We start from the raw sequence: 14,868 nt of genomic DNA on the forward strand, positions 1-14,868 counted from the left end.
TGCCAAAAATGTAGCTAATGAATTAATCCACATGTTCACTACTTTCGGTATCCCTCAGGAGGTACAAAGTGACCGTGGCACCAACTTCACCAGCGATCTCTTCAAAGATGTGCTTCAGGAGCTAGGTATCAAACAGACCCTGTCCACAGTATATCACCCGCAGAGTCAAGGTGCCCTTGAGAGGCACCATCAAACCCCCAAATTAATGATACGCAAGTACTGTCATGATAGGAATCAGGATTGGGATGAAGGGTTACCCTTTCTCTTATTTGCTGTTCGAGAATCTCCACACGAGTCACTTGGTTGTTCACCTTTTGAGCTCGTCTTTGGTAGACAAGTCAGAGGACCTCTTAAAGTGGTTAAAGATGAGTTCATTAGTCATAAAGTTCCACTGAAATCTGTCACAACCTACTTGCAACAACTGAAAGATAACCTTGATGAGATACGTAAATTTGCTAGGGATAATTTGAAGATTTCACAACATACTATGAAATCAGTATTTGATGTTAAAGCTAAAGTCAGAAACTTTCAGGAAGGAGATAAAGTTCTGGCTTACTTCCCAATTACTGGTTCTCCTCTGTCAGCCAAGTATCACGGTCCTTACACAATAAAATCTAAAGTCAATGATTACAGTTACATAATAAGTACTCCTGGTCGTCGTAAAGCAACACAATTTGTCCATGTTAGACTTCTAAAACCTTTCCTAACACAGGATCCTGCACGTGACCAGATAGGATTGCCATGCAATGTAATGGGCTCACAGGTAAATAACACTCTTGATACTTCTGGCACAACTAACAATTGGAAAGGACATTCAAACTCTGACATACTACAAGACTTGCCTAAATTTCTTGCACATTTGCAACCTGAACGAATCAAAGAAGTCTCAAGTGTGCTCTTAAGTCATTCTAGTGTGATATCAGACACGCCAGGCCATTGCACAATTATGTCTCATGATGTTGTACTAATTCCTGGAACAAACCCTATCAGCCAGCCACCATACAGAATACCACATCAAAAGAGAGGGCAGATGAAGAAAGAGGTGGACTACCTACTAGACAACAACCTGGCTGTACCTAGCTGTTCACCTTGGGCATCTCCCTGCTTGCTCGTTCCTAAGGCGGACGGACAACTTCGCCTGTGCACAGACTACCGTCGACTCAACAGTGTCACCCAGTCAGACGCCTATCCATTGCCCCGCATCGATGATCTGAATGATACGGTGGGACAGTCCAAGTATATTTCAAAGATAGATCTGAATAAAGGGTTTTATCAGATTACATTAACTGAAAATGCTCAAACTATCTCGGCATTTATAACACCATTTGAGTTATATGAGTACGAGTAATGCCGTTTGGTATGCGTAACAGCCCAGGGACATTCCAACGTACAATGAATTTTCTGTTCCAAGATCTGGGCAAAGTTGAAGTATATTTAGATGACATAATTGTTTACTCAGACACTTGGTATAATCATATGCACAGACTGTCAGCTGTTCTCCGGAAACTCCAGGACGCTCACCTCACCATCAAGCTGGCCAAATCAACTTTCTGCAGCGCCCAGGTCACCTACCTGGGACATGAGGTAGGAAAAGGAAATGTTCGTCCTAAGTCTGCCAACGTAAGCGCTATCCTCTCCTACCCAACGCCAGATACTAAGAAGAGTTTGATGCGCTTCCTCGGTATGGCGGGTTTCTACCGCCGCTACTGCCCAAACTTCTCTTCTGTGGTTGCCCCTCTCACACGTCTAACGAGTGGGAAGGTGACATTTAAGTGGACGGAGGAATGCCAGGAAGCCTTCAACCACTTGAAAAACTATTTGTCTCATGAACCCGTCCTGATGGCCCATAACTTCGCTCAACCCTTCGTTCTTCAAACAGACGCAAGCGATGTAGCCGTTGGAGCAGTCTTACTACAAGAGACGGACGGAGTAATGCATCCAATAGCATATCACTCCGCAAAATCTAACAAGCATCAGTAGTCTTATAGTGCCATCGAGAAGGAACTCCTGGCCATCGTCTCTGCAATCAAGAAGTTCGAGTGCTACCTCTACGGCCATCAAAGACTTGTGGTTTACACAGACCACAACCCCATCACGTTCCTCAACCGCAACAAATTCTCCAATCAACGCCTGCTGAGATGTTCGCTCTTCTTGCAACCGTACAACCTCCAGATTAAACACATCAAAGGATCTGAAAACAGGATAGCGGACACTTTATCACGAGTTTAGGTCTCAGTCAGAACATCTCTGTATATATACTCTTTAACTTTCCCTTCAGGAAAGTTCTCTTTTGGGGGAGGTATCATGTACTCTCCTAAGATCTTGTTTAAGTTAAAACTCTTATATTATTTTGTCCTCCATACTACGCACCACTGCCTCTCTGCCACGTTGGAACCAGATCGTTCTGCGTTAGGATTCATTAGTTCAAGTCCTTGTTGCTTCGTCTCACTTTGTTCTGAGACAAGCCGGGCTTCATACCAACCCTTTATATATCGGTGCCGATGCCTTCCACGGCAGTCTCATCCCAGACGGCATCCTGAGGTGTAGTGGCTCTTCCCCGAGGTGTGGTGGTGTGGTAGGGGAGCAGAACGATTTTGTTATATAAGTTAAGCTGCCTTTGTGGTTAAATGCACTTGTGGTTGTGTTAACATAGTTTTATGTTGTGTGCTGGGAAATTGCTTTTCATTTGATTTGTGGTAATATTTTTCTATTCATGGGGATGTGATTCACGGATTCATTGTTGATTGAATTTGGTTAATTAGTTATTATACTTGCTGTTACTTTGTGATTTTGTGTTACTTCTATGTTTTGATTAATAATACTGATCATTATCAACCTGGGCTCATTCTAGACCTAATAAAATAATTTTTCACAATCATTTATGACGGGTCTTCTCCTCGCAGTATAACCTAGACAACAGTGCTCTATATCGAACATTACTTTCATTACTGTGAGAGCTAGATTCGTTATATGGGGGCCTGTCCGGGAAGTTTGTTATTTAATAAGTTTCCTTCTGCACACCACATAGACTTGTTAATCGTCCATATATTACATTGATTTAGTTCCGTGGGAAGGTAACTCTTAATCTAGTTATAACTTTTGGTTATTTCTCGAGTGTATAACTGCCTTGTACCTGGCCAGTGCATAGCTAGTTAAGTTTCCTACATAATTAATGGTATAGCCTGTTCTTGCTACGTCCCCCAAGTGTTCATACCTAAAAAATCTACACTGACTCCTATAAATCGTCGTACAGAGACTCTCACTCATTCATAATCTGAGCCAGCGAAGCTCATCATTTCTCTCACTTTAATTTACACTCGTTTGTAACTTGACCAGTCTCAAACTTTTAATAAGTACTCTGTATAGTTTTGGTAATTCCAGTGCGTATGTATGGGAAATACGTTACTACCTTAACTACACACTGACTCGTTACAAGTTGAAAGTGTCTACCTGCGGTTTTCATACTATTTACTAGCTCGGGAAGTATTTGGTGTGATTACCAACATTTCTCACTTAATTTTATATATCCATCCCCATTTTCCTTTAACCTGTTTTTGCCTTGCTCACCATGACTGACTTTGACCCCGTAAGGTTTGTAAGTAACCCTTCAGTTGAGGAACTTGATTCAGATAATATAACTAAGGATGATCTTAAGTTTATTGCCACTACATTTCGAGTGCCATTCACTCATAGTACAACTAAGGATGAACTTAAGTCTAACATTGAAGCCTACTTAAAGGCTACAGATTTTACTACCCATCATTGCACATCAACTCCTGACCTACAGACTACTCTTGAGATTGAGACTGTTAAACTCCAAGCTTTGCAAGTTAAACTACAGACTGAACTCGCTGAACGTGAAACCACGAGACTGAAGCGCGAACACGAGTTAAAGGTCTTACAGCTGAAACAAAGCATCCCAGATACAGAAGCTCCTGTCAAGTTTGATGTTGCCAAGCATGTCAAGCTTCTCCCTATTTTCACAGAGAAGAATCCAGAAGCCTTCTTTAGACAATTTGAAACAACAGCAGAACACTTCAAATGGCCCAAGGAGCACTGGGTCTGGCTCCTAAAGCCCAAGCTTGTGGGTAAGGCAGTTGATGTGTGTGATGGGATTCATGATATTACTAACTATGAGGAGATAAAAGAGGCAATTTTGGCCACGTATTCTATTACAACTGAAGGTTACAGACAGGCTTTTAGGAACCTAACTAAAACTCAAACTCAAACCTATTCAGAATTTGCTGCTGAGAAACTTAGATCATTTAATAATTGGATTAAATCGGCTAGTGTAGATACATTTGAAGGCCTGGTCAACTTGCTTATGCTTGAAGAGTTTAAGAGAAAGGTTCCATACTACATAATGGTGCATATAACCAACAGGGAGGAAACAGATTACTTAAAGGCAGCTAAGCTCGCTGACGTCTACTCCCTTGTCCATCGTCCACAACAGGGAGAAGGGAAAACTAACCCTTCTACTGTAAGGTCACATGCAGGTTCCACACACGCTAAACATGTTTCTGGACAGGGTCAACTAGGTGAGAAATATGCTCAGGTCTGTAGGTTCTGTAAGAAAGGAGGACACCTTATAAAGGATTGTCCTGATCCTATGTGTAAGGTATCTAAGGGCACAACCTGCCACTGCAACAACCTTGACAAAACCTGTGGCAACCACCACCCTACAGGATTCTCCAACATCAATCGACCTCTTTCAACCATTCCGCTCCCCTGGCACTGTGTCTCTAGGCCCTGGCAAGCAACAACACCCTGTACAGATCATCAGAGACACTGCATCGGCCCAGTCTCTGATCCACAAGGCATCTCTCCCTGATATTGACTCTAACCTAACGGGTGAGAAGGTCTATCTCAAATTGGTCAACGCCAGCACTCCAGTACACCTTGCCAAAATAGAGCTTGACTGTGAGGCGGTGAAAGGTACAGTAACTGTAGGAGTAGTTGATACTCCTCTACCTATACCTGACGCCACCTTCCTTCTTGGTAACGACCTAGCCGGCAGTCTGGTCGTCCCTGCACTAACTATTCGAGACACTCCACTGCCCTATAGCCCTACTGAAGACATTGAGAAGGAGCAGCCAACCCTGTTCCCCATCTGTGCCGTCACACGCTCTCAACATCGACGGACCGTGGACGAGGAGGATCCTACACCACCTCTCTTTCCTAAGCCCTGCAATGAAGGTTTTACTACTTGTGGTCTGGATGTATCTCCTTTAAACAAGCTGATATCCGAGCACAAACTAGAGGAGGCCCAGCGACAGGACCCAACCCTGACGAAGTTACACCAGGAGGTCCTGCCGAAAGAAGATATCCTCGACACACCTGCCTTCTACTACCAAGACAACATCCTTATGAGGTTCTATAGACCCCCTAAACTCTCTGATGAAGATACATGGGCCGAGACGCATCAAGTGGTAGTTCCATAGTGTATAAGGCAGCCTCTTATGGAAATCGCACATGAAGGTTTTAGTGGTCACTTAGGAATTAAGAAAACCTACCTCAAACTACTTAATGATTTCTATTGGCCTGGTATGAAGAAGGATATAGTTTCATTTATCAATTCTTGCTTAACTTGTCAGATTGTAGGGAAACCTAATCAATCAATTCCACCATATCCATTGCAACCCATTCCAGTTCCTTCAGAACCCTTTCAAAAGATTATTATTGACATAGTTGGTCCCTTGCCAAAGTCTAAGAAGGGAAATCTGTGTATACTTACAGTACTTTGCCCTACATCTAGATACCCAGAGGCTTTTCCTCTAAAGACTATCTCTGCCAAAAATGTAGCTAATAAATTAATCCACATGTTCACTACTTTCGGTATCCCTCAGGAGGTACAAAGTGACCGTGGCACCAACTTCACCAGCGATCTCTTCAAAGATGTGCTTCAGGAGCTAGGTATCAAACAGACCCGTGTCCACAGCATATCACCCGCAGAGTCAAGGTGCCCTTGAGAGGCACCGTCAAACCCTCAAATCAATGATACGCAAGTACTGTCATGAGAGGAATCAGGATTAGGATGAAGGGTTGCCCTTTCTCTTATTTGCTGTTCGAGAATCTCCACACGAGTCACTTGGTTGTTCACCTTTTGAGCTCGTCTTTGGTAGACAAGTCAGAGGACCTCTTAAAGTGGTTAAAGATGAGCTCATTAGTCATAAAGTTCCACTGAAATCTGTCACAACCTACTTGCAACAACTGAAAGATAACCTTGATAAGATACGTAAATTTGCTAGGGATAATTTGAAGATTTCACAACATACTATGAAATCAGTATTTGATGTTAAAGCTAAAGTCAGAAACTTTCAGGAAGGAGATAAAGTTCTAGCTTACTTCCCAATTACTGGTTCTCCTCTGTCAGCCAAGTATCACGATCCTTACACAATAAAATCTAAAGTCAATGATTACAATTACATAATAAGTACTCCTGGTCGTCGTAAAGCAACACAATTTGTCCATGTTAACCTTCTAAAACCTTTCCTATCACAGGATCCTGCACGTGACCAGATAGGATTGCCATGCAATGTAATGGGCTCACAGGTAGATAACACTCTTGATACTTCTGGCACAACTAACAATTGGAAAGGACATTCAAACTCTGACATACTACAAGACTTGCCTAAATTTCTTGCACATTTGCAACCTGAACAAGTCAAAGAAGTCTCAAGTGTGCTCTTATGTCATTCTAGTGTGATATCAGACACGCTAGGCCATTGCACAATTATGTCTCATGATGTTGTACTAATTCCTGGAACAAACCCTATCAGCCAGCCACCATACAGAATACCACATCAAAAGAGAGGGCAAATGAAGACAACAACCTGGCTGTACCTAGCTGTTCACCTTGGGCATCTCCCTGCTTGCTCGTTCCTAAGGAGGACGGACAGCTTCGCCTGTGCACAGACTACCGTCGACTCAACAGTGTCACCCAGTCAGACGCCTATCCATTTCCCCACATCAATGATCTGATTGATACAGTGGGACAGTCCAAGTATATTTCAAAGATAGATCTGAATAAAGGGTTTTATCAGATTTCATTAACTGAAAATGCTCAAACTATCTCGGCATTTATAACACCATTTGGGTTATATGAGTACAGAGTAATGCCGTTTGGTATGCGTAACAGCCCAGGGACATTCCAGCGTACAATGAATTTTCTGTTCCAAGATCTGGACAAAGTTGAAGTATACTTAGATGACAATTGTTTACTCAGACACTTGGTATAATCATATGCACAGACTGTCAGCTGTTCTCCGGAAACTCCAGGACACTCACCTCACCATAAAGCTGGCCAAATTAACTTTCTGCAGCGCCCAGGTCACCTACCTGGGACATGAGGTAGGAAAAGAAATGTTCGACCTAAGTCTGCCAACGTAAGCGCTATCCTCTCCTACCCAATGCCAGATACTAAGAAGAGTTTGATGCGCTTCCTCGGTATGGCGGGTTTCTACCGCCGCTACTGCCCAAACTTCTTTTCTGTGGTTGCCCCTCTCACATGTCTAACGAGTGGGAAGGTGACATTTAAGTGGACGGAGGAATGCCAGGAAGCCTTCCACCAATTGAAAACCTGTTTGTCTCATGAACCCATCCTGATGGCCCCTAACTTCGCTCAACCCTTCGTTCTTCAAACAGATGCAAGCAATGTAGCCGTTGGAGCAGTCTTACTGCAAGAGACGGACGGAGTAGTGCATCCAATAGCATATCACTCCTCAGAATTTAACAAGCATCAGAAGTCTTATAGTACCATCGAGAAGGATTTCCTGGCCATCGTCTCTGTAATCAAGAAGTTTGAGTGCTACCTCTACGGCCATCAAAGACTTGTGGTTTACACGGACCATAACCCCATCACGTTCCTCAACCGCAACAAATATTCCAATCAACGCCTGCTGAGATGGTCGCTCTTCTTGCAATCGTACAACCTCCAGGTTAAACACATGAAAGGATCTGAAAACAGGATAGCGGACGCTTTATCACGAGTTTAGGTCTCAGTCAGTACATCTCTGTATATATATTTTTTAACTTTCCCTTCAGGAAAGTTCTCTTTCGGGGGAGGTATCATGTACTCTCCTAAGATCTTGTTTAAGTTAAAACTCTTATATCATTTTGTCCTCCATACTACGCACCACTGCCTCTCTGCCACATCGGAATCAGATTGTTCCACATTAGGATTCGTTAGTTCAAGTCCTTGTTGCTTCGTCTCACTTTGTTCTGAGACAAGCCGGGCTTCATACCAACCCTTTATATATCGGTGCTGATGCCTTCCATGGCAGTCTCATCCCAGACGGCATCCTGAGGTGTAGTGGCTCTTCCCCGAGGTGTGGTGGTGTGGTAAGGGAGCAGAACAATTTTGTTATATAAGTTAAGCTGCCTTTGTGGTTAAATGCACTTGTGGTTGTGTTAACATAGTTTTATGTTGTGTGCTGGGAAATGCTTTTTATTTGATTTGTGGTAATATTTTTCTATTCATGGGGATGTGATTCATGGATTAATTGTTGATTGAATTTGGTTAATTAGTTATTATACTTGCTGTTACTTTGTGATTTTGTGTTACTTCTATGTTTTGATTAATAATACTGATCATTATCAACCTGGGCTCATTCTAGACCAAATAAGATAATTTTTCACAGTCATTTATGATGGGTCTTCTCCTCGCAGTATAACCTAGACAACAGTGCTCTATATCGACCATTACTTTCATTACTGTGAGAGCTAGATTCGTTATAATAGGTATGTATGTGTGCATGTGTGGACGTGTATGTATATACATGTGTATGTGGGTGGGTAGGGCCATTCTTTCTTCTGTTTCCTTGCGCTACCTCGCTAATGCAGGAGACAGCGACAAAGTATAGTTAATAAAATAAAATATTAATGTTATTTTGTATATTTTAGGGTCTGTAGAAGCTATTGCTACAATTGAGAATATAATTGAACGAGTGGCACATTACCTACAAAAGGATCCTTTAGAAGTGCGACTTGTCAATATGGTTCCTCCTGAAGTGCCCCGACTGATGATTCCGCCTCATATTAAGAATACTGCGAAAGATATTATTCTCCCATTGCTGGAACAGAAGTCTATGTACCAGGAGAGGAAGAAGGAGGTTGAAATATTCAACAAGGTAATTAGTACTGCTTGTAAAAGAAATCCTAGTGGGAGTGGCAGGATTCTGCCATCCCTGGGATTTCTACCTTTAAGGATGAAGAATAACTGACCTTTTCTCCTTTAAAAGTACTTTTATTTTCTAACATTGACAACTCTGCTTTTCTTCAAATCAAACTTACTGCTTCCAGTTTAACCATCTTTTTCTTTTCCATCTTCCCTTGGCTGTTTCCCTACCATTTCCTTACCCTTCTCCAGTATAATGATAGGCATGTAATGTTACCCCTGTTCATGTGCTCTCTACTTACATAAGTTGTCACTTATGATATATCTGTATAAGACTTATCTAGGTTTCTCATTTCACTGATCCAAACCTCATTTTGTAAGATGAATGCATGTCATGTATACATATGTTGTGGACAAGGTGGGTGAAAATCCAAGACTTTTCCATAAATTTATCAGGTGTCAGTTGTCATATGAGGAGCAACTAATCAGGCTGAGGGATTCAAAGTAAAAATTTTGAGGATGATGTAAGGTTATGTAATGAACTGAATAACAAGTCCAAAAGTGTTTTCACAGTGGAAGACACAAAAGCTCCAAGGCCAGGGAGTTGAAATGGGATGGAGGTTTAGGAAATCATTCATTCCCATCGCCACCCCTTCCATGTGTGGCGGGGTGGCGATGGGAATGAATAAAGGCAGGCGGTGTGAATTGTGTGCATGGATATATATGTATGTGTCTGTGTGTGTATATATATGTGTACATTGAGATGTATGGGTGTGTATGTTTGCGTGTGTGGACGTGTGTGTATATACATGTGTATGGGGGTGGGTTGAGCCATTTCTTTCTTCTGTTTCCTTGCGCTACCTCGCAAATGCGGGAGACAGCGACAGAGCAAAATAAATAAATAAAAATTTAGAAAAGATATAAACAGAACACTGAATGGCTTTGACCATACATGTTTCTTGGTCCAGATGAAATTTCATCATGTCATGACAGTGTGTGCAGATACACCAGACAAACTACTTGAATTATTGTTCAAGATGTCACTGGAGGGAAGCATAGTGCATAGAGAATGGAAAAGGATGTCATACTTATAAGAAATGAGACCAGGAACTGTTGCTGAGCTGCAGACTAGTCTCGCTGACAAGTCTGATGTGTAAGGTTCAGGAAAAGGTTGTTAGAAAGCAAGAGGACAACTTCCATCTTATTTTTTCATACTTGATTGCTGTTTCCCACATTAATGAGGTAGCACCAGGATCAGTTTAAAAACAGCCACATTTGCTCACGTCTATTCTCTAACTGTCATGTGTAATGCACCAAAACTTCAACTTCTTATCCACAACCAGGCTACATAGGCCTTTCCATAGTTTAACCTGGCCACTTCACATTACTTGGTTTAGTCCATTGACAGCATCTTGACCCATAAATAGCACATCATAGATACCACATCATTCCAATTCACTTGATCCCATGCACACCTTTCACACCTCTGCATGTTCAGGCCCCAATCACTCGAACTCTTTTCCACTCCAGCCTTCCATCTCCAACTTGGTCTACTTGTTCTTTCCACTTCTGGCACATATATTCTTTTTGTTAACCTCTCCTCATGTATTCTCTCCATTTTTCCAAACCATCTCAGCAAACCTTCAACACCTTTCTCAGCCTCACTCTTTTTATGACAATACATTTCTCTTACCCTATTATTATTCAATCAATCCACTTCACACCCTGTATTGTCCTCAAACATTTAATATTGCATCACATCCACCCTCTTCACAAATCCTCATCTATAACCTATGCCACACAGTGATAGAACAGTGTTGGGACTACTGTATCTTCATGCATACAGATTTTTGCCTTTCTAGACAACAACCTCTTTTACCACACATCTTTAGTGTTCCCATTACCTTTTCCCTCTCAAGCACCCTATGATTCACTTTTGCTCCCATAATTCTATTTGCTGCCATGTTCATTCTCAGGTATTAAAACATTTCACTTCCCTCAGTTTTTCTCCATTCAACTCACAACCCAACTAACTTATCTCTCAACCTTGCTGGACCTATGATTTTGTTTTTATTCTCATTTACTTTCAACTTACTCCTTCACACACTCTTCCAAACTCGGCCACCAACTTCTGCAGTTTCTCACTTGAATCTGTCACTAGTGCTGAATCGTCAGCAAAAAAAATGGACTCGCTTTGCAAGCCCCATCATCCCATAAAGATTGCATACTCGCCTCTCTCTCCAAGACTCTTACATTTACTTCCTTCAGCACCCCAGCTATAAACAAATTGAATAGCCATAGTGGCATCACACACCCCTTCTGCAAATCAACCTTCACTTGGAACCAATCTCTTTCCCTCTAACTCATACACGTTCCTTACACCCTTGATAAAGACTTCTCACTGATTGTAGCAGCTTTCCTCCCTCACCGTATATCCTTAAGACCTTCCACAAGGCATCACTCACCATTATCCCCCTTGCCTTTATACAGTGGCATTATACATGACTTCCTACAGAGGATGAATTACTTTAGTAAGAGACAGCATGGTCTTAGGAAAAAGAGTTTGTGTGTAACAAACTTCTTAGAGTTCCATGAGTGAGGTCAGTCCTAAAAAAAAGGGGAAGACTAGATGGACTGTTTGTATCTAGACTGCCAGAAAGTGCTGGGTCACCCAGCAGGAACAAGGGAGAAATTCTTTAGATGAATTAAAGATTACCTCATTGGGAAGGAACAGAGGACACATGTCACAGGAGCCTTTTCCAAGTGAGTTGATGTTACCAACGGAGTGCCACAGGGTTCAGCTCTGGGACCATTACTCTTCTTGATCTAGGTAAATGACTTGCCTGAAGGTATTGATTCCTATCTGAATATGTTTTTAGGTGATGCAAAGGTCATGAGGGTAGTGAGAACGTTTGCATCACCTTATAATGGGACCCAAGCAGACTGTAGTGTTGGTCTTGCCTATAATTAAGTTATGAGGATGGGAGAGAGTGAAAGAAAGGCTCAAAATTATATTATTTTGCAGGAATTAAGCCTCAGGATTCTGTGTGTGAGAAGTACTTGGGAATCGATATTGTTACTAACCTTTTGCTAGAGTCCCACATCAGATGAAATGTCTTCTGACAAATACATAAGGTCAAAACTGGAGTATGCCTCTGAGGTTTGTTCACCACACTTAGAGAAGCACAAAGAGCAAATAAAGGAGGTCCAGAGAAGGACAGCGTGGATGGTACCAGACTTAAGAGTGCTTAGTTTCAGGGAAAGTCTGGAGGCTTTTATTTTCCCTCCTTGGAAGAGAGAAGAGTAAGGGATAACCTGATCACAACCTCTAAGTTTTTAAAAGTGGTGAACATTGTGAACAGAGAACATTTCTTTGAGATGTAGGGATAGAGGAACAGGGATATAACATGAAATTAGGTAAGAAACTTGTTAATAAAGGTGTAAAGAAATACTTTTATTGTATGATAGAGGTGGATGAATGAAACTATGACTGAGTACTTGGTTAATGCAGACAGCAAACAACAGTATAAGAGGATGTATGGTAGTAAAGAATATTCAAAAGATGGTGCCCATAAGTGCAAAACTCCCTTCCCATATGGTACAAATGTATGATTACACAAGGAAGTAGGACTGTGAAGGAAACCATAAGTGATATATTAACTGAATAATAGGTTTGTGCATGCAAGTTTGGGGAGTTTTAAGGGTTTGGGAATGGAACTTTCCCACTTTCAGATTGATAGCTATTGAGCATTGCTAACTTATCTTAATTATTTATTGATAAAAATTTATTATTGATAATCATTTATTATTAATAGGAACCCTCCCCTCCTTGTATTTTAACTTTCTAAAAGGGGAAACAGAAGGAGTCATGCAAGGAGTGCTCATCCTCCTCGAAGGCTCAGATTGGGGTGTCTAAATGTGTGTGGATGCAACCAAGATTAGAAAAAAGGAGAGGTAGGTAGTATGTTTGAGGAAAGGAACCTGGATGTTTTGGCTCTGAGTGAAACGAATTCAAGGGTAAAGGGGAAGAGTGGTTTAGGAATGTTTTGGGAGTAAAGTCAGGGGTTGGTGAGAGGACAAGAGCAAAGGAAGGAGTAGCACTACTCCTGAAATAGGAGTTGTGGGAGTATGTGATAGAGTGTAAGAAAGTGAACTCTAGATTGATATTGGTAAAACTGAAAGTGGATGCAAAGAGATGGGTGATTATTGGTGCCTAGGCCCCTGGCATGAGAAGAAAGATCATGTGAGGCAAGTGTTTTGGGAGCAGCTGACTGATTGTGTTGGTAGTTTTGATGCATGAGACTGGGGTATAGTGATGGGTGATTTGAATGCAAAGGTGAGTAATGTGGCAATGTGGCAGTTGAGGGAATACTTGGTGTACAGGGGGTGTTCAGTGATGTAAGTGGAAATGGTGAAGAGCTTGGAGATCTGTGTGCTGAAAAAGGACCGGTGATTGGGAATACCTGGTTTAAAACGAGAGATATACATTAGTATATTAGTATATTCATGTGAGAAACTGCAGAAGCTGGTGACTGAGTTTGGTAAAGTGTGTGGAAGAAGAAAGTTAAGAGTAAATGTGAATAAGAGCAAGGTTATTAGGTACAGTAGGGTTGAGGGTCAAGTCAATTGGGAGGTGAGTTTGAATGGAGAAAAACTGGAGGAAGTGAAGTGTTTTAGATATCTGGGAGTGGATCTGGCAGCGGATGGAACCATGGAAGCGGAAGTGGATCATAGGGTGGGGGAGGGGGCGAAAATTCTGGGGGCCTTGAAGAATGTGTGGAAGTCGAGAACATTATCTCGGAAAGCAAAAATGGGTATGTTTGAAGGAATAGTGGTTCCAACAATGTTGTATGGTTGCGAGGTGTGGGCTATGGATAGAGGTGTGCGCATGAGGATGGATGTGCTGGAAATGAGATGTTTGAGGACAATGTGTGGTGTGAGGTGGTTTGATCGAGTGAGTAACGTAAGGGTAAGAGAGATGTGTGGAAATAAAAAGAGCGTGGTTGAGAGAGCAGAAGAGGGTGTTTTGAAGTGGTTTGGGCACATGGAGAGAATGAGTGAGGAAAGATTGACCAAGAGGATATATGTGTCAGAGGTGGAGGGAACGAGGAGAAGAGGGAGACCAAATTGGAGGTGGAAAGATGGAGTGAAAAAGATTTTGTGTGATCGGGGCCTGAACATGCAGGAGGGTGAAAGGAGGACAAGGAATAGAGTGAATTGGAGCGATGTGGTATACCGGGGTTGACGTGCTGTCAGTGGATTGAATCAAGGCATGTGAAGCGTCTGGGGTAAACCATGGAAAGCTGTGTAGGTATGTATATTTGCATGTGTGGACGTATGTATATACATGTGTATGGGGGGGGTTGGGCCATTTCTTTCGTCTGTTTCCTTGCGCTACCTCGCAAACGCGGGAGACAGCGACAAAGTATATAAAAAAAAAAGAAAATGTATGTAAGTAGGAGAGATGGCCAGAAAGCGTCATTGGATTACGTGTTAACTGATAGGTGCGTGAAAGAGAGACTTTTGGATGTTAATGTGCTGTGAGGTGCAACTGGGGAGGTGAATGCAAGAGTTTTAGAGAGAGGGGCAAGTATGCAGTCTATTGAGGATGAGAGGGCTTGGGAAGTGAGTCAGTTGTTGTTCGCTAATGATACAGCGCTGGTGGCTGATTCGGGTGAGAAACTGCAGAAGCTGGTGACTGAGTTTAATAGAGTGTATGAAAGAAGAAAGCTGAGAGTAAATGTGAATAAGAG

General features: G+C 42.1%; 1 protein-coding gene across 1 annotated transcript in view; it reads left to right on the top strand.

The window, feature by feature from the left end:
* Positions 1-14,868, top strand: part of LOC139764912 (uncharacterized) — a 567,165-nt gene that overhangs the window by 361,562 nt on the left and 190,735 nt on the right. Inside the window, exon 17 of the mRNA XM_071691991.1 lies at positions 8,902-9,128. Coding sequence (XP_071548092.1) covers positions 8,902-9,128 — 227 coding nt within the window. The remainder of the gene's footprint in view (positions 1-8,901; positions 9,129-14,868) is intronic.

Source organism: Panulirus ornatus, chromosome 4 (assembly GCF_036320965.1).
Source record: "Panulirus ornatus isolate Po-2019 chromosome 4, ASM3632096v1, whole genome shotgun sequence".
In the NCBI taxonomy this organism is placed as follows: Eukaryota; Metazoa; Arthropoda; class Malacostraca; order Decapoda; family Palinuridae; genus Panulirus; species Panulirus ornatus.